The sequence below is a fragment of the Zosterops lateralis genome, assembly GCF_965231275.1.
Source record: "Zosterops lateralis genome assembly, chromosome: 2".
NCBI classification, from domain to species: domain Eukaryota; kingdom Metazoa; phylum Chordata; class Aves; order Passeriformes; family Zosteropidae; genus Zosterops; species Zosterops lateralis.
In genome coordinates, this window is record NC_139763.1 from 53,101,198 (window position 1) to 53,123,724 (window position 22,527).

Consider the following 22,527-nt stretch of genomic DNA (forward strand, 5'->3'; position numbering starts at 1 on the left):
TTATATTGTTATTTTAGCTCAGCAATTAGTTAATTAGGATTTTTTATTTGATAAATTTATCAGGAAAAATGTGTATGAAAATCAACTCATCTTTCTGAACCTTCTTTCATCAGCACATTTCAATCAATGTCTGTTACGTTTTATTTTTTTACATCTGTGTTAGAATTCTGTAGTCTTCCCTGCTGGCAATGAGTTGGCTAGACAAGGCTGCTCAAGAAGTTAATCTGATGTGATTTATAAAATAGATACTATTGAAAAGACATGATATCAAAAATCAAAATATTTTTCACATATTTTCATTATATTATTTTGAGGTCCTATCAATTCTGAGATGTTATTTTAAACTTCTTATGATTTAAATTGATCTTTATAAATACAAATTTTCACAGGCATACTGTAACCTTTGGCATAAATGTTGTTCATGTGTAGTGATGATTATTAGAATTGCAAAGAATCTTTTCCATTTGTGAAACTAGGCTACATCTGGACTTTTTATGTATCACTTCCTATTGCAAATAAGGAGTTGAACTGTGATTTCTGTTAATGCTAGTTAAATTTTAAAACAAAAAAAGAAATAATGTAAATTTGCAAAATGCATTTGTTTAAACTGCATTTTCATGAAACCGAATTTTGCCAGTGGCACTGGTAGTTCAGTATAGCCTAGTGCAAAGTCTTAAATAGGTCTAGGCCTGTCAGATTTTTTTATTGTTTAAAGAGCAATGTTTTGTGCTTAACAGTAATATAATTGTACAGAAGGTGAGAAGCTGTGCACTACTAACATTAACTAAAGAAACATTTCTCCCTTCAAACCCTTTCAGCAGGGTTATATCTAGCCAGTATAGCTGCTGTTTGCAGTAGGGTTAAACAAAGTACAGTAAAGCCTGAGGACACTGCTGTCACAGCCAGGCAGGTAAGGAAATTGCTTTTCCTCAAAATAGAAAGGTTAATGAGAATTAATAGTTTCACTTGTGTTTCAATAAAGACTTTCCTAAAGGTAATATAGTGTTATTCCTTTCTTCTGTATCCTGCACTGAACTAGGTTTTTAAGGCTTCTTGTTAAAAGTTCAAAGCTGTTTCACTGACAGTTATATCCTTTTCATTTTCTTAAACTTCCAGTATGTGCTAAGAAGGTGCTGATACATCATCTCCCCACATATTTAATTTGTACAGAAGACCTCTTAGTTGGCATGTAGTAATATTATAGTGTTCTGTGACTAAATTCAAGCTACATCAAAGCTGGTTTTTTATTATATCTCAGATGCTTTATATTTTATTGTTGGCTTTGCTGTTGTTTACAGGGGTGGGACAAGTTGTTCTTTTTTGCTTTCATCTAGGGTATTTTCTCGAATGCTCCTAAAGGTTAATCAGTGTTCTTGTTTCGCATGTTAAACATACCAGAACGTTTTGGATTTATCTTGGTCGATTCTTACATGAACAATTTTTCTCTAAGATTTATTTTTAAAAAGTTATTATACCAGTCTTTGGATTGCTGAATGGAGAGCAACACACAGTCTACACATCATCTGAATGACATGCAGCTAAGGTCAACATTATTAGTTTTTAATGTGTGGACTCTCTACTGAAATTATTAAAATATTCTCTTTTCATGAAGGTGTGTACTGCATCTGTATAAAGACCATCCATATAGTCAGTTGCATTAGCCAGGGGATCAAAAGAAATTATTACTTCCTTCTACTCATGATGCTGTAATGGAATGCATTTTCCAGCTGGTGGCATTTCAATTGATGAACAAATTGAAGCAGCTATGAAGCTGAAACTGGAAGCACACAATATATGAAGAGAACCTAAGGGGCCATTCACAAAGAAAAGAGCTAAGAGAGATGATATTTTCAGCTGCCTACCAGGGGTTATGGAAGAGACAAAATCATTCTTTTCTTGAAGGTGCAGAATGAGGTGACATTGGGCACCAGTCCTAAGTTCCAAGTGAAAAACACAGTGAGAGTAGTACTCACTGTAGCCGTTTTCTCTGAGAGGCTGTGGAATCTCTGTGCTTGGAAGTATTCCAAGCTAGACTGAACAAGGCTGTGAGCATTCTGTTTCATCAGCCAACCAGATGCAATTTCTGAATTTCCTACATTCCATTGCTGTGCAATCAAGGGAAAATGTAATATTCACATAGCACTCAGATGTAATTATTTGTGACATCATGCAATTTTCAATTTTCAGTAGAAATTTTATGAGAATAGAGCTATGATTCAGATCAGATTCAAAAGCCTGTGGTGTAATGTCTGATACAAGTGTATGTTTATACATTTACATGCCCATAGATACATGCATTTGTATATGTATTTATATATTTGGGGTTTAACTGACCAAGTTCCATTTATGAAAAACACCATTTAATTGATAATACCCATAATTATCGACTTGCTACTCATGTAATTGAAATGAAGATAATTTAAAATAAATGTGGTAATTCTTGTAAATTAATACTAAATAGTAGCCTCTAGACAGGTGGCTTTATAAACTAAGCATATTCTGTGCACAAATTTGTGGTCAGAGCAATAAAAACTGTATCTGTGGCTCAAAAAGCCAAAACTATCAGCCTAGGAATGTAACTATAAATTCTATTTCATCCTGTAATGGGCTTACTGTGGGGTTAATAATTAGTGTTTCACACAGAAATTATGCTACATATTTAGAAAATAACAACTTGTACATGCAATCTCTTCCCATAAGTGAAAACTGTCAAAACTGTGGAAATCACTAGCTGTTATGAAATATCTCCTTCTACTTGGAATTGGACCTGTGACAAGATTGTCTCCAAACTTAATCAATTTTCCATCAGTCTTGTGCTTTTCATAAGACTGAACACACTGATTGTTTTGATTCTGAAGACATGAGCCATGTTCTGACACACAGAGCAAGAACTAAAAGTATTGCTAAACTTCTCTGCTAGTCTTCTGAGGATCTGTATTTTAGAGACATCCAAACTTTTTTATTTAAACCACTTTAATTCAGCTGTTAAACCTATACAGAATTCACTATGATGGTTGTTAGACAGCTTGGCATAGGTTTAGACAAAATCTGAGCTAGACTTGTAAAGTTCTTAGGGGAGTAAATAAACTTTATGTTAATTAGGATTTGATAACAATTTTAGAAATATATTTTCTTAAGCATTTATTCAGAAGTACACCTGATAGTTTAGCTATTGGCAGTGAATCTTAGAATATTGCTATGGCTTCCTCATGAAAGCTATCACAATGTACATTCACAGAAAGGATTTTGCAAACTGGTTTTTAAACATTGCATTTTTCTCATTACAAATATACACATATCAGCATACATTCATGAATTCTGTAGAATAAATTCCTGAATTAAAGTCCTAATCCTCTTTTTTTTTTCTTTTTCTCTTTTTTTTTTTTTTTTTTTTTTTTTTTTTTTTTTACATTTTGGCAGCTAGCTAAATTGCATTTGAATAACATATGTTCTAAACATATGTTCTTAAGTCTTAACATTCTTAATCTGTTATATGCATCAGGACCTGCTGAGATGTATTGCAACTGACTTATTTTTTTATGCTTGGTAAAAACTTCTTATTTTTAAGAAGTGAAATCCAGAATATATTTTGGAAATATATTACATAATTCAGTACCTCTTATTAAAGATTTTTGTTAAGTACCTGCTGGAGAAAGTGTGTGTATATATATATAAATATATATATGTATATTTATGAAAATACAGATACTTTGATTCATTTTCATTCAGAATATTGCTGTACAATGAAGCACAAGCACAGAATAGTATCTACTGCTGTCTGGTTTTATGTTTAACTATAACTGATAAGAGACAAGAACTTCCAGAGTTTACCAATACTTCCAAGTTTTCAATAAAATTCAAAATTAGCTGAAAATTTGCTTATTTTAAGTAAGGTTGTATTTGCTATGTAACTTTCTAAGTAACTTTCGTAGTAAGAAGAAAAAAAAATACTGGAGAGGCTTTAAGGGACACTTAAGACACAAATGACCTTGAAAGAGAAAATAGGATATTATTTCCTTCAAGTCAAGATTTCATCAAATCTATTTCAGCCGCAGGTTTAAAAGCAGAACAACAACAGCAAAAAAGGGAAAATTTACCTTTTATGGGCATGTGCTTAAATGATGTAGTTGGCTGCAAGGGATTCTATGAAGGCAAAACCTAAGTAGATTCAAACTGCTGTTAGATAAATTGAAGAGAACGCTGCAAAGATCTAAGCATCTCATACAGAAAATCACTAAAATTACAAATTTTCAAAATTTTTGATACACAGAGAAGATTGAGTATTCACTATTTAAACTCCTAATCATTTTCAAAATTGCATCTGGTGACTGATCACAAATGTACCTCTTCCTCTAAGCCCATGGAGCCTTTTTCATGTCCCATGAGCACTTAAACACTGTGTATCACCTAGATACCTAAATTCTGTGCAAGACTATCAGCTATCAATAAGTTTATCTGAATAGATGCATTTTTAAATATAATTGGTAACTTCTAAAACATAAGAGAATCGGAAGATCCACTAGTAAAAATTGAACAAATTCTCATGTTATTTCAAATTCTTCATTTTAAAGAATATTTCTATTTCTATTCTGCTATGTTTGGTAGCATAATTTCAGGTGTAATATCATGTAATAGTTTCTGTTTATTTCCAGAAAAAAAGTTATGTTTATTTGTGTCAGGTCCTGCACTTGAGTCACAACAACCTCATTCAGCACTACCATCTTGAGGAGGAGTGGTTGGAAAGCTGCTCAGCAGAGAAGAACCTGGGCCTGCTGGTCAACAGCCAGCTGAATGTGATCCAGGTGGTTGAGAAGCATCCTGGCCTGTATCAGCAGCAGTGTGGCCAGCAGGACCAGGACAGCGATTGTGCCACTGTACTTGGCACTAGTGAGGCCCCACTTTAAATACTATGTTCACTTTTGGGCCCCTCACTACAAGAAGGACACTGAGGACCTGAGGCATGGCCAGGGAAGGAGCTGATAAAGGGTCTGGAGCACAAGTCTTATGAGTAGTGTCTGAGAGAACTGTGATACCTGTGATAAGATACCTTATCACACTCTACAGCTCACCTGAAATGAGGTGGCTGTGAGGAAGGGATTTATCTCTTTCCACAGTAACAAGTGACAGGACAAGAGGAGGTGGCCACAAGTTGCACTAGGGGAGGTTTAGATCAAGTATTAGGAAAACATTCTTCACTGAAAGAATGCTCAAGCATTGAAATAAGCTACCCAGATAAGTGGTGGAATCATCATCCCTGGAAATGTTCAAAAGGTGCATGGATATGGCTCTTGGGGATTTGTTTTAGTGGTGAACACAATGGTGCTGAGTTAATGGTTGGATTCAATAATTTTAGAGAACTTTTCCAACCTTAGTGATTCTGTATTCCTATGGCCTTGGACACAGGCTAATGAAAAAACCACCTAAACAATCAACAGCAAGCCACAGCTATCAAGTTCTCTTTGGCTCCTTTCCTTTCCAAATAAAGAACTTACACTAAGAAATTAATGTGTATTACTGTTAGTTGACAGCATGAGAATATTTGATGTTAACTTACACTCTTGGAAAGAGTGAAACATTATGTCTGTTCCTTCCAAATTTGTAATTTTAAAAGCAGCAATAAAACAAGAGTAAATGTCAGTATAATCAATATAATGTACAGGATGACAAATGTTTTACAATTTCATTTTAGTCTGAAACTTGTCTTTTGGGATTTACAGAGTAGATTAATATATTTTCAGCATTCATTTAATAGTTTTTTAAAGTGTTTTATCAAACAACCTAATGTGACAAGTTTTCAGCACCCTTATACCTTGACAATCACTTAAAATCTACGTAGAGTGCTTGTTTTACTTTATATACCATTATTTTGTTGGAATGAGTGTGGAAATTCCATGGTTAATGGTCAGACATCTTTGTGTGAATCATTCTATTTTGTGAAATATTGTGGAGTACAAAAATTTTAGTCATCTAGAAGAGGGTCTATATTAATTTTTATCATGATTCTTGAGCATTGATCTGGATTTAATAATGTGCTTGAAACTTGTAAGTGCTGTCAGAAAGTGATTACCATATGAGTTTCTTCAAACTTGCTTATAATGTGGAAATCTTTAGAAGTCCCCTTTCAGTTGATAGGTGGTTCTTTCCCAGAATCATGTTTGTGTTTTGATGTTTGTCTAATTTGAAATATATTCTCTTTTTCCATACTAAAATTCTCAGGAATGCTTCAGTTTATGCTGGATGCTAGTTGAAAGGTGAATCAGAGTTCAACAATGGAAAAGAGAGTATGAAGAGAATGATTCAGGCACATAACTCAAGTCTTTCCTGAATTTTGTCTTTTCCCTACTTTTTGTTGTTGTTGTTGTTGTTGTTGTTGTTGTTGTTGTTGTTGTTGTTGGTTTGGTTTGGTTTGGTTTGGTTTTTTTGTTTGTTTTCTAGAATGCTCTTGGCTGGTATATACTTTTTCAATACAATAATTTATTATAAATAACTCAGAAATGCTATCATTTTCATATGTCTCTGATACAATATTTTATATATTTGGCTTCAGTTAAAATGACTACTGTATAAGAAATATTAACATAAACTAGCATTTGTAAAGATTTCATTTGTCAAACAAAACTTTAACTGAAACAGTCTCTAGAAACAGCGTACATGACATGACACAAAACATATAAGCATTGAGATGCATAGTGAAGACAGAAGAAACAGTATTGTTGCAAATCTTTATGGTGTGGAGACTTTTAGAGAAAAGCATTTCTCCTTTAATGATCTTGCAATTACCCATGAGTGCATTTTGATTTTAATGGCTACCTGTTTTTAATTCAAGTTTGAAGAACAGGAATACAAAAAAAAAAAAAAAAAAAAAAAAACAAACAAAAAAACCCACTGTAGTGATCTGATTGATGTTCCAATTTCCTTTTGAAATACTATCCTAATTACAGTATTTATTAATCATTTGTTAAAGTAGAGACTTTTTTTATAGCCATGATCTTGCATATGCCTTCAGCCCTTGCTTTGTGCTGTATTCCATCACATTTCAAGGCTAAGTAGGGTCAGGATAGGTCATTGAATGATTATGAAATTGCAAGTATATTTTTAGGTGTTACCACAAAGAGTGTTAATGATGAAGTAACTTGTTTTCACTCCTGAACATTACAACAGTAACAAGACTGTGAATGAACTGTAAAAGCAAGGCCATAACCACTCAGCCCCTTTGAGTTATTAAAGACCCAAGAGATTATTTTGAGGCTTTTAAGTTTTGGTGCTAATGGGCTCATTCATCAGACTGAGAAATTCATAAGAACCAGAAACAGCATATGAGTAGAAGACAGACAGGTTCAAATGGGGCATTAGACATACATTTTAATGTTCAGAATGATTGCTTCTGAAAGCTACTGTGAAAGTGGCAAATTATCCATCTCCGCCTGTCTTTGAGTCAATGCCTTTATAGGAAGCAATCTTCAGTGAATCGGATGTTATTAGGCTCAACAGAAGGGTAACTGGTTTGAAACAAAAACTGAAAGGGATTCCAAGGCAGTTTCCTGCTTTGAGAAACCGTTTAACACAAAGCTGAAAGGAATTGCTGATACTCTAGAGAGCTGTGCAGCCTTTTAGAAGGACCTGGACAGGTTGTGGAGACAAACTGTCTGAAATTCATCAAGGGCAAAAGAAGGTCCTGCACTTGGGGAGTAATAACTCTGTGCACCAGTACAGGCTGGGGACTGACCTGCTGGAAAGCAGCTCTCAGGCCACAAAAAGGGCCTGAGTGTCCTGATGGACAACAAGCTGTCCATGAGCTGGCAGTGAGCTCTTGTGGCCAAGAAGGCCAACAGAATCCTGGGGATGCATTAGGAAGATCATTGCCAGCAGGTCGAGGGAAGTGATGCTTCCCCTCCACTCACCCCTGGTGAAGCCACACATGGAGTGCTGTTTCCAGTTCTGGGCTTCTCATTACTAGAGAGACATGGAGCTGCAGGAGCAAGTCCAGCAGAGGGCTCTGAAGATGACGAACATCTCTGTTATGAGGGAAGGCTGAGGGAGTTGGGCCTGTTCAGCTTTGGGGAAGAGACAGCTGAGAGGGGCCCTCGTCAGTGCATATAAATATGATAAGGGAGAGTGCCAAGGTGATGGTGTCAAACAAGAGGACAAGAGTCGATGGACAGAAACTGATTCCCAAAGTTCCCCAAATATGAGAAGGAATTTCCTTACTGTGCAGACGACCACACATTGGAGCAGGTTGTCCAAAGAGCTTGTGGAGTCTCCCTCATTGGAGATATTTAAGAACCATATGGACACAATCCTGTACAATGTACTCTAGGATGACACTACTTGAACAGAGAGGTTGCACTGGGTGACCTTTCCAACCTTCCCTTTTATAAACTGCATCTTATGTTATTACAGTGGTTCTAACAGACATGTTCCCATCCTATCCACTGGGAATCTGTTCCAGAGCTTAATGCTTTAACAGCAAGGAATTTTTTCTTCTGATTTCCAGTTTTCTTTTAATCAGATTTGATTTATGTGAGTTTCCTGTTAGACTTGTTACCCTCAATTTTCCTTGTTTTCCTCTTCTGTGCCTGTAATCAGTATAAACAAGACAGGGGCTCCATTAGGACATAAATACGCTCACCTTTACATAAATCAACATTATCATAAATCAGCATGTTATCAACATTATTCTCATACTGAGAATAGTATGCAAAAAGCAACACTGCACCAGCTATTAAGAAGAAAATGAGCTCCATCACAGCCAAAAACAGTACAGAAGAAAAAAAGGAAAAGTTGTGCTAGGAGAGTAGGAAACATTGTCATGGTGACTACGTTGTAATTTAAACCCAGAAAATTGTCATTCTGTTGTCTACATGAGAAGGGTTGCATTCCTGCTGTGGAAACAGCACAATTTAAACAGCTGGGGCAGCTCATATTTTCCATACTTGGGAAGTGCTAGGGATAAATCTTAGACGAATAACAGCAAAACCAATCACCAGAGTCAGTACCAGTATGTATCCACACTATACAATACTGCACCATTGTGACAATATGCACTATTATTCTATATTTTTTGCTACTTTCAGTCTTTTAAATCCAAAGTGCCTCTGGATGATTCACAGTACTGATCTGTTCTGCTATGCACTTAAAATTGTGCTATGAACCTTTGAGATGACAAATACATAAATCTGGGCCAATTCAAGTCGGAGAACAGAATCATAGAATATGTCAAGTTGAAAGGGAGTCTCAGGGATCATCTAGTACAACTGCACAGGACAGTCCCCAAGAGTCACACCGTGTACCTAAGAACTTCTTGAACTCTCTCAGGTTTAGTGTTTTGATCACTACCTTGGGGAGCCTGTTCCAGTGCCCAAACACCCTCTGGGTGAAGAATCTTTTCATACTATCCAACCTAAACCTCCCGTGATCCAATTTCTAGCTTTTCCTTTGGGTCCTGTCACTGGTCATCACAGAGAAGAAGTCAGTGCCAGCCCCTCTTCTTACCCTCACGAGGAAGTTGTAACTGCAATGAGGTGTCCTCTCAGTCTCCTCCTGGCTGCACAGACCAAGTGACCCTCACCCACTCCTCATACAGCCTTTCCCTCAATCACCATCCTTATTACCATCCTCTGGATGCTCTCTAACTGCTTAATATCCTTCTTATACTGGGGTGCCCAAACTGCCCCCAGCACTTGAGTGAGGCTGCCCCAGCTCAGAGCAGAGCAGGACAATCCCCTCCCTTGCCCGGCTGGCCATGCTGTGCCTGATGCCCCCAGGACATGGTTGGTCCTCCTGGCTGCCACTGCTGACTTGTGTTTGACTTGTCATTGACTAGGACCCCCAGGTCCCTTTCCATGGGACTGCTGTCCAGCATCTAATTCCCCTGTCTGTACATCCAGAGTTACCCCTTCCCAGCTGCAGGATTCAGCACTTCCCCTTGTTGAACTTCATACAGTTGGTGATTGCCCAGGTCTCTGATTTGTCTGGGTCTCTCTTCTTGTCTAATGGGAGTTCACAATGGGCTGAAAAGTCCATTCTCCTTAGGGAAGAAATTGCATGGTATTGTAAAGGGGGTGTAGTCTTATATGATACATAGCTGATACGAAAAACAGGGCATAAAACAAGAGCTGTGAAATTCAGTGTAACACAGAAGCAATAATGCCAGACCGAAATAGCTTGGGAATTGACCAAAATCAAAATTTTCTTTCATATTTATCACTTCAGAATGTATAGTATCAATATGATTAAATATGAAAATCAGATGCAGTATTTATTCATTTATTTAAATGTTCTCATGAAAACTTAGGTTCTAAATTAAAAGTAGTATGAACTTAAATATTATGGACATTAGTGATAGCGTAATATAGCCTAAGTGAAAGCCTAGTATATGGATATCTGTTTTTTGGCATTAGTTTATGTTGTTTTAGTTTTTCAATTGCTAAGGTCACAGCATCCAAATCACAAAAATATAAATAAAACATTTTAAATAAGACCTTACATCCAAAACAGACAAAAACAAAAGTTAAGCATTTTACTTCATTGGTAACTCTGATGCAGTAGGTTCTGAATAGCACTGTCAGAATATGACATTCTTTTTCAACAAATGAAATTATTTAATATTTTTCACGTTCTTCATTATAAGTGATACATGCTGATAAGTGAAATCAATGACATAAACATCAATGAAAACTAACTTTTGCAAGATAATTTGATTACATGTGGCATAATCATTACAAGTTAAGATTTAAAAAAAAAAAGGCTAATTTAATTGTGTTGGTGACATCATTATAAAGACATATGGTATTAAATTCCATTTGGTAATAATTTAATTTTATTTGAGCCTTTATGTTCTTATGAAACATAATCTATTAGATACCTGGGCAATTGCTTATCTACCTTTAAATATAGATATGTCTTGTTTTGTTTACATGGCTCTACTGTCCTAATACTTCATGCTTATTTAATGCTAACCTTATGCATTGCTAAAAAGGTTTAAAAGTGAAACAGCTCTACCACTGAAATCTTATAACCCCACAGTAATAGTTACTGCATGGTCTTTTTGAGGAAGTGGAAGAGTAATGAAGTGACACAGCTTTGTCCAAGCAGGTTCAGAAACTTTCATATTTTCTACTGTAAGTTACATTTTCTGAATTAAAAGCAAAAATCTACTACTCCACTTAATTAAAACATGGAAAGGCTACGTGAATGATGTGTGCAGAACAGACCCAGTGCATCTTATGAGTCTTACAAGAGAGTGAAGACGGATCTACAAAGCCTCCTAAAGTACTAGAGTCAAAAATTACACGTCCTGGAGACTCATACAACTTTTTCACATAATCTTTGACATGCTTAAATGTTCAGTACCCTTGTTCTTATAATGAAGGTTAATCTGTCCATGAGGACCTAGGCATTACTGAAAACACTTCACTAGAACAGGGTGAGTGCAAGTGGCCTCCACTTAAGCCAATGGAAAATGCCATTGGATATTAGGAAAAAATTCTTCACTGAAAGGGTGATCATAGTGTGGAATCACCATCCCTGAATGTATTTTAAAAACACAGATGTGGTACTTGGCACATGGTTTAGTGGCAAAGATGCCAGTGTTAGGTTAATGGTTGAACTGGATGATCTTAAGTCTTTTCCAGCCGTAATGATTCCATGATTCTTTAACTGTGTACCTCAATTCCTATTTTGCACCTTAATCTCAGGAGAATTTAAAATTTATTTAATGTATCCTGAAAAGACGTCACAGACATCTCTTGTATCCTCTTTCCTAAAGTGCAAAAATGAAGGTCAGTCACATTAAGAAAAAAAAAAAAAAAAAAAAAGTGGTCATTTTTCCACAATTAGCATATAAGAAATTATTTTTGTTGTGATAAAACAGCTAGCCATTGGAAAATGCTTTGCAGCTTTAAATGAAATGAATCTCAAGGAATTAATATACTATCTAGAAAGATTTAATGTTCATTAGTGCTAATAAATTAAAGGAAATAGTATTTACCTCTGAAGAACAAAACCCTGGCTTTTATATATAAATCAGAATCATATATATGACATGTATATTATATATATGGATATATATGGTATACTTACTATATATATGGCATATTATATATATAAAACATGATATATATTTGTTACTTTCTGCAATACTCATGCCTGAGTAACCTGAAATTAATGTCACTCCAAATGTTTAGAAAAAGAGATTTGAGCTTGTATGTTTTGTCTGAATTCTGATTCTACAATCAGTACAGAGGCTGGAATAAGTTCTCTTTAAGCATGTATGCAGATAAAAAAAAAAATTAAAGATGACCAAAAAAATCTTAATCAAATCTAAAATTATTGTTCTGAAGTTAAAGCTCCTCCTTTGAATGTTATTCTTAATAAATTAAGTTGTGTGAATTCATACAATGTGTTCCACCATCACAGTGCTTCTCTGTAATATTAGGTTTTTGGATTAATATGCTATTGCAAAATTCAGTGTTGGTTCCTATTAAGAAGTAGAGTTACTTTTTTTTCATAATGGGATTTAATATCAGTTGAACCAGGCTTAATTAAACTTTGTCTTATAAATCATTTTATTGAGAAACGCAATGAAATTTTGTGAGCTTTTTGACTTTTAAATTAAAATGAATTAAGCCAGCTTGTGGTTAAGTGCCTGCCTACAAACTAGTTCTCTTACATTTCCAGGCTATTCTAAAATGTTCTAGACACACAATTTAAACTTTATCAAGAGGTAATTGTTTCAAACCTCGTTCCAGAAAAATATACATTTTCAGGGACCTATTGACATTTAATGCAGTAATTTTAAAAATAACTGAGTCATGTTTTGATCCAATTATCAATTATATTAAGGTAACTTAACAGCATGGTTAATATAGTCCATGACCACATATAGATCTTTGACTTTCTGTTCTGTCAGCATCCTGTATATGTATAGTTATAAAGTAATTCATTGAAAGTTAAGTTTTACATATAAAAGCATTCACATTTATAATAATAGGCATAATTTTCAACTTTCTATAAATTATTCTATTTGCACTTAAGTATTTTAACTGTAATTTCATTACACATTTCAAGGAACTTCTGTCTCATTATTTTGTCATGTCTATGTCTATGCAATATTCATCTCTGCTGCCTAATATAAAATAATATGCAGTTAATTTTTAAATAAATTTTCTTCAGCAGTACATATCAAAAAGTATGAAGTTGGTGAATTAAAATAAGGATTTCCTTCTAGTGAATAAGTCAGGGAAGGACAGCATGTGACATAGTAGAGCCAGAGTATAATTCTGATGTTGTAAGTCTTGGACATTATTTTCTTGTATTTGTTCTAATGTCCAAGCAATACTGTGTTACTTCTATTTCAGTTTAGATGACCAGTCAGTCTTTCCCCTGGCCCAGACACAAATGAGCAATTATAGCAAGGATTGATTGGATTTTGATATGATAAACTGAATTTAGTGGGTATAGCAGTGGAATTATCCACTTCCCTCAGTTTTGAGGTTCTTACATTTAAGTCCTTTACTGATGTTTTGTCGTTCTTTCTCCACTTTCATCTTAAAAATTCTATCCAAACCAGCATAAAAAATTCATTATTATTTTTCATCTATTAGATGTTGCAACTTATTGTTCCAAATATTGCTTTTTAAATTTTCAGTTTATACAAAAATATAGTTCTTTTTCTTTGTGCCTCCAGTCTTCAATTACTTCACTTTCTTCTTATAATTGTCTATGGATCGAGAATATGAAAACGCATTTATGATTTCTCCACAAAGATAAAGCACCCTAAAAGAAATTTTTGGAGAAAAATATCTGTAGAATTGTGATTCTACTGTGTCCTGTTCATGTAGAGTTCATAGTTCAGGGAGTGCTTAATTCATTCCTTAGGATTCAGACAACTAAATGCAACACACTTTTTTTTGTTTGTTTGTTTATATGTTTTATTCATTTGTAGAGGGCTTTTCCCGTGTTTTTTTAGTTCTGTCCTGGTTCTGTCCAGGACAAGGTTACTTTTTTTTTACAGTACCCAGCAGTGGGGTGTAACTAGGACATAGAGGTTAGTCTGTAAAACCTTATGTTAGTATATAAAACCGAGGGTGGAGGGGAAAGGTCTCTTCCGAGGGGAAAGGGTTCTTTCTGGTCAAGTAAATGTGACAGAGGGATCCATCTAGTATTGTCTGTTGGGGATGAGGGGAGTGGGTGTGGGAGCCATGGTTCTCTGTGAATCTTTATCTTTCTTGTTCCCTCTGTCATTAGTATTGTTGCTGTTACTCTTTGTCTCCTTACCTCATTGCTGTTTCCTATAAATTGTTCTTCTCTCATCCAGTGACCTACACCTTTTGTGCCTCCAATTTTCCTTTCCAGCCCACTGCAGTGTGGGAGGGTGAGGGGGAAAGTACAGGAGCAAGACAGTTTTAACAGTTTGGAGAGTCTCAGTGGGAGCACTGAACTGAGGAGTACTGTTCCTAAACCACAACAGTACATTAGTTTTCAATGCTGTGAGATATTAATTGTTGTAAGCTATTTGCATGATAACTGGTTATTAAAAATCTGTTCTAAATAAGGTTAAAAAAATTTCTTAATTCATAGCATTGATCTTCCCCTCAGCCTTCATATGTGTAGACAGAAATCTAGATATTCCTAACTCTATATGACTGACAAGTTATTTAAGAAATAGTGAAAGAAAGACAGTGAAAATACCCAGGGAAACGTAATATATGCATGTAAAGACTTGCAATATATTTAATGTGCTCAATTACAACTGAGTTTATAAAAAATTTTGAACAATAGCCTTTTCTTATTCTGACAATTTTTAATTATTATTTTACCACATAATCCTCATATTGTTTTCAAAATATATTTATATATGAATTTCAACTATAGCTGTGGAACTCTAATAGAATATATTTTGTTTTTCTCATGATTCTCTGCAAGGATATGGCAGAGCATACCCATATGTGGGTATGGCAGATATTGACTAATCCTATGGCTTATTAGCTTTAACAGTTATTTTTATTTTCTTGCAGTATTACTGAATCTGAAATACTTTTTTTCTTCTCAGGAAAATATAATGGAAGTTATAAGAAATCAAGAATTTTTACTTCTACCTGCTGAAGAACTCCATAAACTTCTTGCCAGTGATGATGTGAATGTTCCTGATGAAGAGACCATTTTCCATGCCTTAATGATGTGGGTGAAATATGATATGCAGAGGCGATGCAATGACCTAAGTATGCTGCTTGCTTATATCAGATTACCACTCCTTCCACCTCAGGTATTTTAAAATTATGTGGTCATCCTCATCATAACAACAAGAACATCGTCATTACTGTGTCCTTGTGGAAACTCTCATCAATTTATAGCTGCAACTTCTGAATAATCTCTGTGTTTAAAAGCAAACCTGTTCAGAATCAGGAAAAAATGAATGGTAACCTTTCAACCAGGGTGATCTCAATAAACTTGAGGATTGGGCCAACACATTCACAAGAAGGGCAGAGTTGTGAAACTGAAGAAGAGTAACTGCAGATTTCATAAAGTGCTAAGAAAAAAAAGGCAGAGTAATAAGGCAGAACCTAAGAAGAACAAACAAATCAACAGCAAAAAGACCCCAAGCACGTGGGGTTTATGACAGATACCAGGTTGAGAATGAGTAAAACAGTATGAATTAAGAAAATTGTATTGTTCTACAACACAAAATACTCTGTCACCAGGCAGAATATGTATGGAGTTATTATTCCCATAATACCTAGTGCTCCTAAGGCTGCACCTACACTATTGTTTCCAATTTTGTACTCCACGGTTTGAATGGCATAAGAAAAAATTGGAGAAGGTCCAGGGGTTGGCTATTCAGATGGTATGTCTAGGAAAAGAGAAGCAGAAAAAGTGGGCTTGTTCAGTCTAGTGAAAAGAAGGCTAAGCGATGACCTAATAGCAACTTAAGACCTGAAGGTAAGATCATGGAACCACATTCTTGAGTGCACCACAAAATGTAAGAAGAGACAAACACTGTAACTTGTAGCATGGACAGTCAGATTGGACATTGGCTTGGGGAGGAACCACTTGGAATGCAGTGAGCAGCAGTTTTTTTAAAGGTTAAGTGACCTCCTTTGTGGAAGGTTTTCCTGAGTTAGCTAGACCAGATCACTAAACCCAGTGTTGGCAGAAGCCCTGATTTGAGTGAGTTGGCCTAGACAACCACTGGCAGTCATGTGGATCTCCACTCCTATGAATGCTTCAATGGATCTGTGATTCAGGTTTCAGCTCATTTTGTCTGCCTTTTTTTTTTTTTTTTTTTTTTTTTTCCCTTCCCAGAGAGCTAAATAGCAATTTTTTTTCCGTAATTCCATAAATCAATCATTCTCCTTTCAGTTAGTGTACTGGGCTTGGCTAGAGTGGAGTTAACTTTCTTCATGGCAGCTGATAATATGCTGTGCTTTGCACTTAATGATAAAACAGAAGGTGATAGTTACCCATACTGTTAATAGATCCCTTGGGGCAGATTAGAGTGAAACAACACTGAATGGCTGGTGTTTTTAAACGTACACATGTAGGCTTTATTGTAGAACAATTCGGTTGCACAATAAAATAGATATATAGCTATTTACAATATAAGAGCATAGAAATATCACTTAAAATATATAGGAAAGAGAAGAAAGAGATAAAAGTAGAAAGACCTCACCACCTGTAGGCCTCAAGACGAGACTTATTTGGGGCAATTTTGATGTCTGTTGAAATGATGGTCACCATTTTAGTCAAAGTGAAAGTTTCAGACTGGATCACCTGGTGATGGAGGAAATCCCAGTGAAATCCACAGCACACAAAAGCTACTTGGTTTATATTCACTCAGGTAGGAAAGCCCAGATACCTCCCTTTGAGTGAAGAATTTCAACTGGATGATGTAATGTGGATAATTTTGGGACACTTTGGGAGTCTTTGACACCTTCTAAGATACAGCTGCCTATTACATCAATGAATTTGAGTCTCTTAAGACCCATTATGGCCCATCAGCAGAGATTGATACCTTCAGGCTATGTGTGAATGTCCCAGTACTCCCCTGAAGGGGAGTAGCCACAGCTGAACCACTTGAGTAAGGACAAAGAAATAGTATTTTGCCTTGCAGGATTTGCCTCTGTCCTTGTCTGGTTCAACACCAGCTGTAGTCTGAGGTGTCAGATGTGCTTGCCCTCTGCACCTGGGAGGTTACTTTGCACATGGCAGCTTGTTCCTGATTGTTTGAGCCATCAGCATTCCAATCTCTCTTCCAGTGTCACTTCTGGAGTGCCTCCTTTATCTTATCTCAAGTTCCCTTCACAGTCCAAATTCCTGTTAGTAGGCACATTTGGGGAGATGTGCGTACTGATGGTTGCAGATGAACAGCTGGATCCTTGCAGTTTTCTGCAGTGGGTTAAAGTCCTAGGATGATTTTATCAATTTTTGAGCCATTAACCATTTCAGTCTCTTACACAGTGCTGGTAACACGTGTTTTGGCTATTTCTGAGCTGCATTTATATAGCAAGGATGAAGGTGACTAGGGACTTGAGTACCTGAAAACAAAAAAGTTTAAAAACTGTTTATAAGGAAATTTAGAAAGAAATGTTTTATAGTGTTATACTGGTAATTCTTTTGAACTTTCTGTTCTATTTAATCTGGAAATTAAGTCTTATACACTGGCACTGATCTGTAATTGAGATCATAGATGTATCAACTGTAATGCTAAAAAAGCAAGGTCTTTTTCAGAATTAGAATCAAGATATAACAGATTTTAAGCAAAAATTATTGAGAACTGAGAGTGAAAATTTATTTTTTTTATTACCAAAAGGTGGAGTTTTTTTCCTACTATGGTTTATACTTAAATATGTATAAAATAAAACCTTCTGTCATTTTCATTGCACTGAAAATTAAATGTAGAGCTCTCTAGGAAGAAGCCAGGTCAAAATTAGCAGCTAATTATTGGACCTTTGAAAAAAGAAAGCCCAAAACTATTTATGTTCCTTACTTTTAAATATGCTTGAAAAGGATGAAGTCAAAGACTACAAAATTATTAACTGACTGGAAAAATTGTGCTGAAATCCACTTAAAATGAAAGTTTGAATCTATAGTCTGAGTTTCCATGATACCTCATTTCATTCTCAAGGTGCAGTAATTGGCAATGTAGTCAAACTTAGGTAGTACAATATCAAACAATGTAATTCATAATTTAGGAGAAGGCAAGCCAGTATTACCATGTTAAAAGGAAACCATCATGAAGCTGAAAATTAAATAATAGAACCTGCAATATTGCCAAAGGAACTTTTTTGCTTCTTTGATTTGCCTGGAACCATCTTCTAAACTAAAATGGTTCCTAGATCTTCATTCAGGTCAAAAAAGAAAGACTGGTGGTTTGGCCAACATAAGAACTTATTTCATAGGTTATAATAGGTAATAGTATAGGTAATAGGCAATATTATATAATAGATAATATAATAAGAAGAATAACTTTCAGTAGGTGTTCCAGATATTTTATGTTGACCGTACAGAAAACATAATTTATGCTCATTTTCATTCTGAAAGAATTTGGGGAGAGTAAAAACTTTGTGGCATCTTTAAACCTTATTAATGCTGAAGTATTTTAGATTATTTATTTGAATTGTTAATTTACAAGTTTATCCAATATTCTTCCTGTGACTTTTGATAGCATTCTTTACACAGAGTAAGTTAACTAAAAAAATTAAGAAACAAACAAAAACTGTATTTAAGAGGACCTTTTGTCAATTTTTCAAAAAATATAAGGAACTACTTTTGTGGCTAAATGGTGCCACTGTTGTCCTTGATTTTCAATTTTTGAATGCATTTTAAATAAAACCCTTTTAATCTTGAAAAAAAACCCCAAAAATATTACATGTAAAACAATACAGAAACACTACAGATAGTTTATATACAAGTGTGTGTGTGTGTATCTTTTTTTTTTACATGATATAATAAACATATTCATAATCACAGAATCAAAATGACAGAATGCCTGAGGTTGGAAGGGACCTCTCAATAATCTTTGGTCCAATACTTCTGCTCAAGCAGAGATAACCTGGACCCATTTGCACAGGACTGTATCTAAACAGTTTTAAGTAATTCCAAGGATTCTTCCAGTGCTCAATCACCCTAACAGTATAAAAGTGTTTCCTGATGTTCAGAGGAAACCTCCTGTGTTTCAGTTTGTGCCCATTGACTCTCATCCTCTGGGCACCACTGAAAAGAGACTGGATCTCTCTTTTATGCACCTTCTGTTCAGGTATTTTTGAACATTAGTAAGATTTCCCAAAGGCTTCTCTTTTCTGGGATGAGCTGACCCAGCTCTCTCAGGCTTCCCTCATAGGAGAGGTGCTCCAGTCCCTTCATCATCTTTATGAGCCTTCATTGTATTCTCTACAGTATGTTCATGTCTCTCTTGAACTGAGGAGTCTAGAATTGCACACATCTCTCCTGGTTTGACCTCACCAGTGCTGAGACTAGGAGAAGAATCATTCTCCTTGACTTACTGTCAATACTTTGTCTAATGCAGCTCCAGATATCACCTGTCTTCTTTGAGGCAAGGGCACAGTGCTGGCTCCTGTTCTGCCAAGCTGCTCTCTGGCTGAGTGGCCCACAGCATCTATTAGTGCATGAATGTACATTACACATACATATATGCATGGACATACAAATATACATATGAATTTATTTAATTCTTTTATAGTAGAATGTAGTTAGGAACTCTTCTTAGAAGTGAAAACTTATAATTGTGGAAAGATATATCCATTAAAATATGATTAGAACAGTTAAAGGTGTTCTCACCTAGTTCCCTAATGATATGTGATATAGTGATTTCCATTCCCAGCTCTCAAGGAGCAAAACATCTAAATTCTCACTAATTGTATATAGACAAAAGTCTAACCTTGTCCACAAGTGAAGCTGAAACATTAACTTCTGGCCATGAAGACTGATGGCATAGAAGAGATTATATCTGTGTCACTGAATTCTCCTTATCTTTCTCTCCACCTTTCCCAAAACACTGTAATTTATTCTATGTTTGTATCTCCTATTCCATGACTCAAGCTGTAGTGTGAAAGATTCAATGCAGTGCAGCAGCATAGTTGAGCCTCTGCCTATTTTGATTACCAATGATGTAATCACATTTACTAACATGAAAAGTTGGTTTCTGCTATTTGTCAGTGCACTGTGTAATGTATCTGTTAATGTTGATGCTACAGAATGAGCCAAGAATTTGTGCAGCTTCTTGATGCTACAGCATGAGCCAAGAATGTGTTGGGGAAAACATTATTTTTATGGTGTTTTTAAAAGTGTGAGAAGTTGCTAATGATACTTGGGCTGCTGAAGGAATTTACAAGGAAGAGAAGTTAACACGATACTGAGTACCTAGAATAGAATGACAGTAAAGATGAGGATATTTAGTGTTTTTAAGCAAAGATGTGCATGATGAAAAGAGCACAAATATTTCCATATAGAAATGCTTTAGTTAAAGCTAACTTGTATTCCACCAATCTGGTGGCTTTAAAAAGGCTGTTATTTGCATCTGTCTATAACAGTAGATCACTGGTTTAACTAGCAAAGCTAAAAATAGCATAGAGTAAAGCAGAGATATTACTGTCTTTTCCTCTGTAAAACTTTCAATAATATCACTTTTAGAGGGTTGCAAATCGCATCAGTAGGATAATGCATAGTCTTTAAGTATTAAATACACTGTGGCTCAGATTCAGTGAATCTGTTATAGACATCTAAATTAGATTTCTTGCCCAGGAACAGAAACAATACAGTCCTTATAAAACAAAATACTTAAACACCATGTAAGCCACTGGAGAAAGAGTGAACAGATCCACATGAGTTCTTTTCTTATGTTTTCAGAGGTGCTGTAGGTAAACTGTAGGAGGCACTGAGCCTCTAAATCCCCGTAGAATTCACACATTACATCTGACTGTACATGATCTTAAAAATGTATATGAATTTGCATGTAATTGTTGAGTAGAAACCCTTTACATCTTAGCTTAGATAACTGACATGATCGTGTAAACTTGTGAATTCCTTCCACAACTCAGCTGGCATTTGGCAAGGAAGTATTTCTTTGTACAACTAAAAAAACCCAATTAACCAGGCAGTTGTCAGACAGGTTCATTAAGTTCTGACCTTTTCAACACATATTGAACTAGAGGAAACAACTGAATGTTCCTTTGCTTAGCAAAAATGGAGGGTATCATTCTGTGTCAGTCAGTCTTTAAATTTGCCTCTGAGAGCAGTGTGATTGATAATATGAAATGAGAGGTTTTCTCAGTTCTCTGTCTCCAGTGTCACTAAACAAGTGCAGCTGATAAGAACTCACACCTGAGTAGAGTTCTAGGCTTTTAAGATTGGTTCCTACCTACTGGTTTGGCGTAAATTGTAAGAGTGTGTGTAATCTCTGTCAGCCTCTGCCTTTCAATCATTTCTAAATAATTGCATACTAAGAGATTATAACTTGAATTGGAAAAGACTGAAGGTATGATTCAGTTTCTTATTCACTTATGTGTGCAGGCTTCTCCACATCAGCTAGATTCCTAACTTCTCACTATAGCCAATGAAGATCTGGTGCACTTCCCAACACATAGGAACAAACCTGTGTGCTGATTTGAGAAGTTCCATGGATTATCATGCTGCCTGGATCCAACCAATTTTTCTAGAAACATTCCCTTATAAATCCAGTACTACATTTACTGGCTCTGTCTGGATTCTTAGACATCCTGTAGCATCTCAGGTGCTAAATGCTTGGTCTTGTGCAAGCGCCTTAGGCATCACTCAATTTAAATGCCAGCCTCTATCAGAATAGTATAGATTTGGGAATGTGAAGAAATTTGACAATAATTTAAACTAAATATTTATGTTAATTTCAAGTAAACAAAGATAAATTAATTACCTTAAGAATGAATAACTTCCCAGTCCCCAAAATATGATTTTCTGGCAAAATTCTATGATGATCTCCATATTCCTGTCTTAACTTATCAATGTAATAAAAAATTTGGCTTGAAATCTCCATTGCCTGTATAATGACACTTAGTGGGGTATAGCCAGTAGAAACAAGATAAGCTGGCATTTTTTGATTTTCTTATATAGATCATACAGTAAAGTTAACTTTTTAACTTTTTTATAGAGCTGCTCTGACTGTGAGTGTAGTTTGTCAGGTGTTACTTTACCTGAACAAAGATATGATGCTTCAATGCAGTGTGCAATATACAGTCCAGAGGACTTTTTTGCCTTTTAGATAGTTCTAAAATTGTCTGAAAATCCTGTAAATATGGCTGTGATATTTTTATGTGGACAAATGACATATGAACATTTGTAAATAGAGAAAATGATAACTGCTCAACACAGTTATGTGTGATGTCCATTTCCAAACACATTTTATTATCAGTAAAGTTTAGTAAATACCAGTCAATATTAGTAAGTTTTAGTAAATGCTTCAAAGCTGTCACAAGGTGCTGTTCAAATAAAGGAGTATGAGAACATAATTCTATAACACTATTTCTTTATCCAACA

The 22,527-nt window shown here is 35.4% G+C and overlaps 1 protein-coding gene across 2 annotated transcripts in view; it reads left to right on the forward strand.

The window, feature by feature from the left end:
- Positions 1–22,527, forward strand: part of KLHL1 (kelch like family member 1) — a gene marked incomplete at its 5' end in the record, with an annotated part of 189,134 nt that overhangs the window by 99,749 nt on the left and 66,858 nt on the right. For both annotated transcript variants that reach the window (XM_083854480.1, XM_083854481.1), the window contains one exon: positions 15,053–15,265. In XM_083854480.1, coding sequence (XP_083710606.1) covers positions 15,053–15,265 — 213 coding nt within the window. The remainder of the gene's footprint in view (positions 1–15,052; positions 15,266–22,527) is intronic.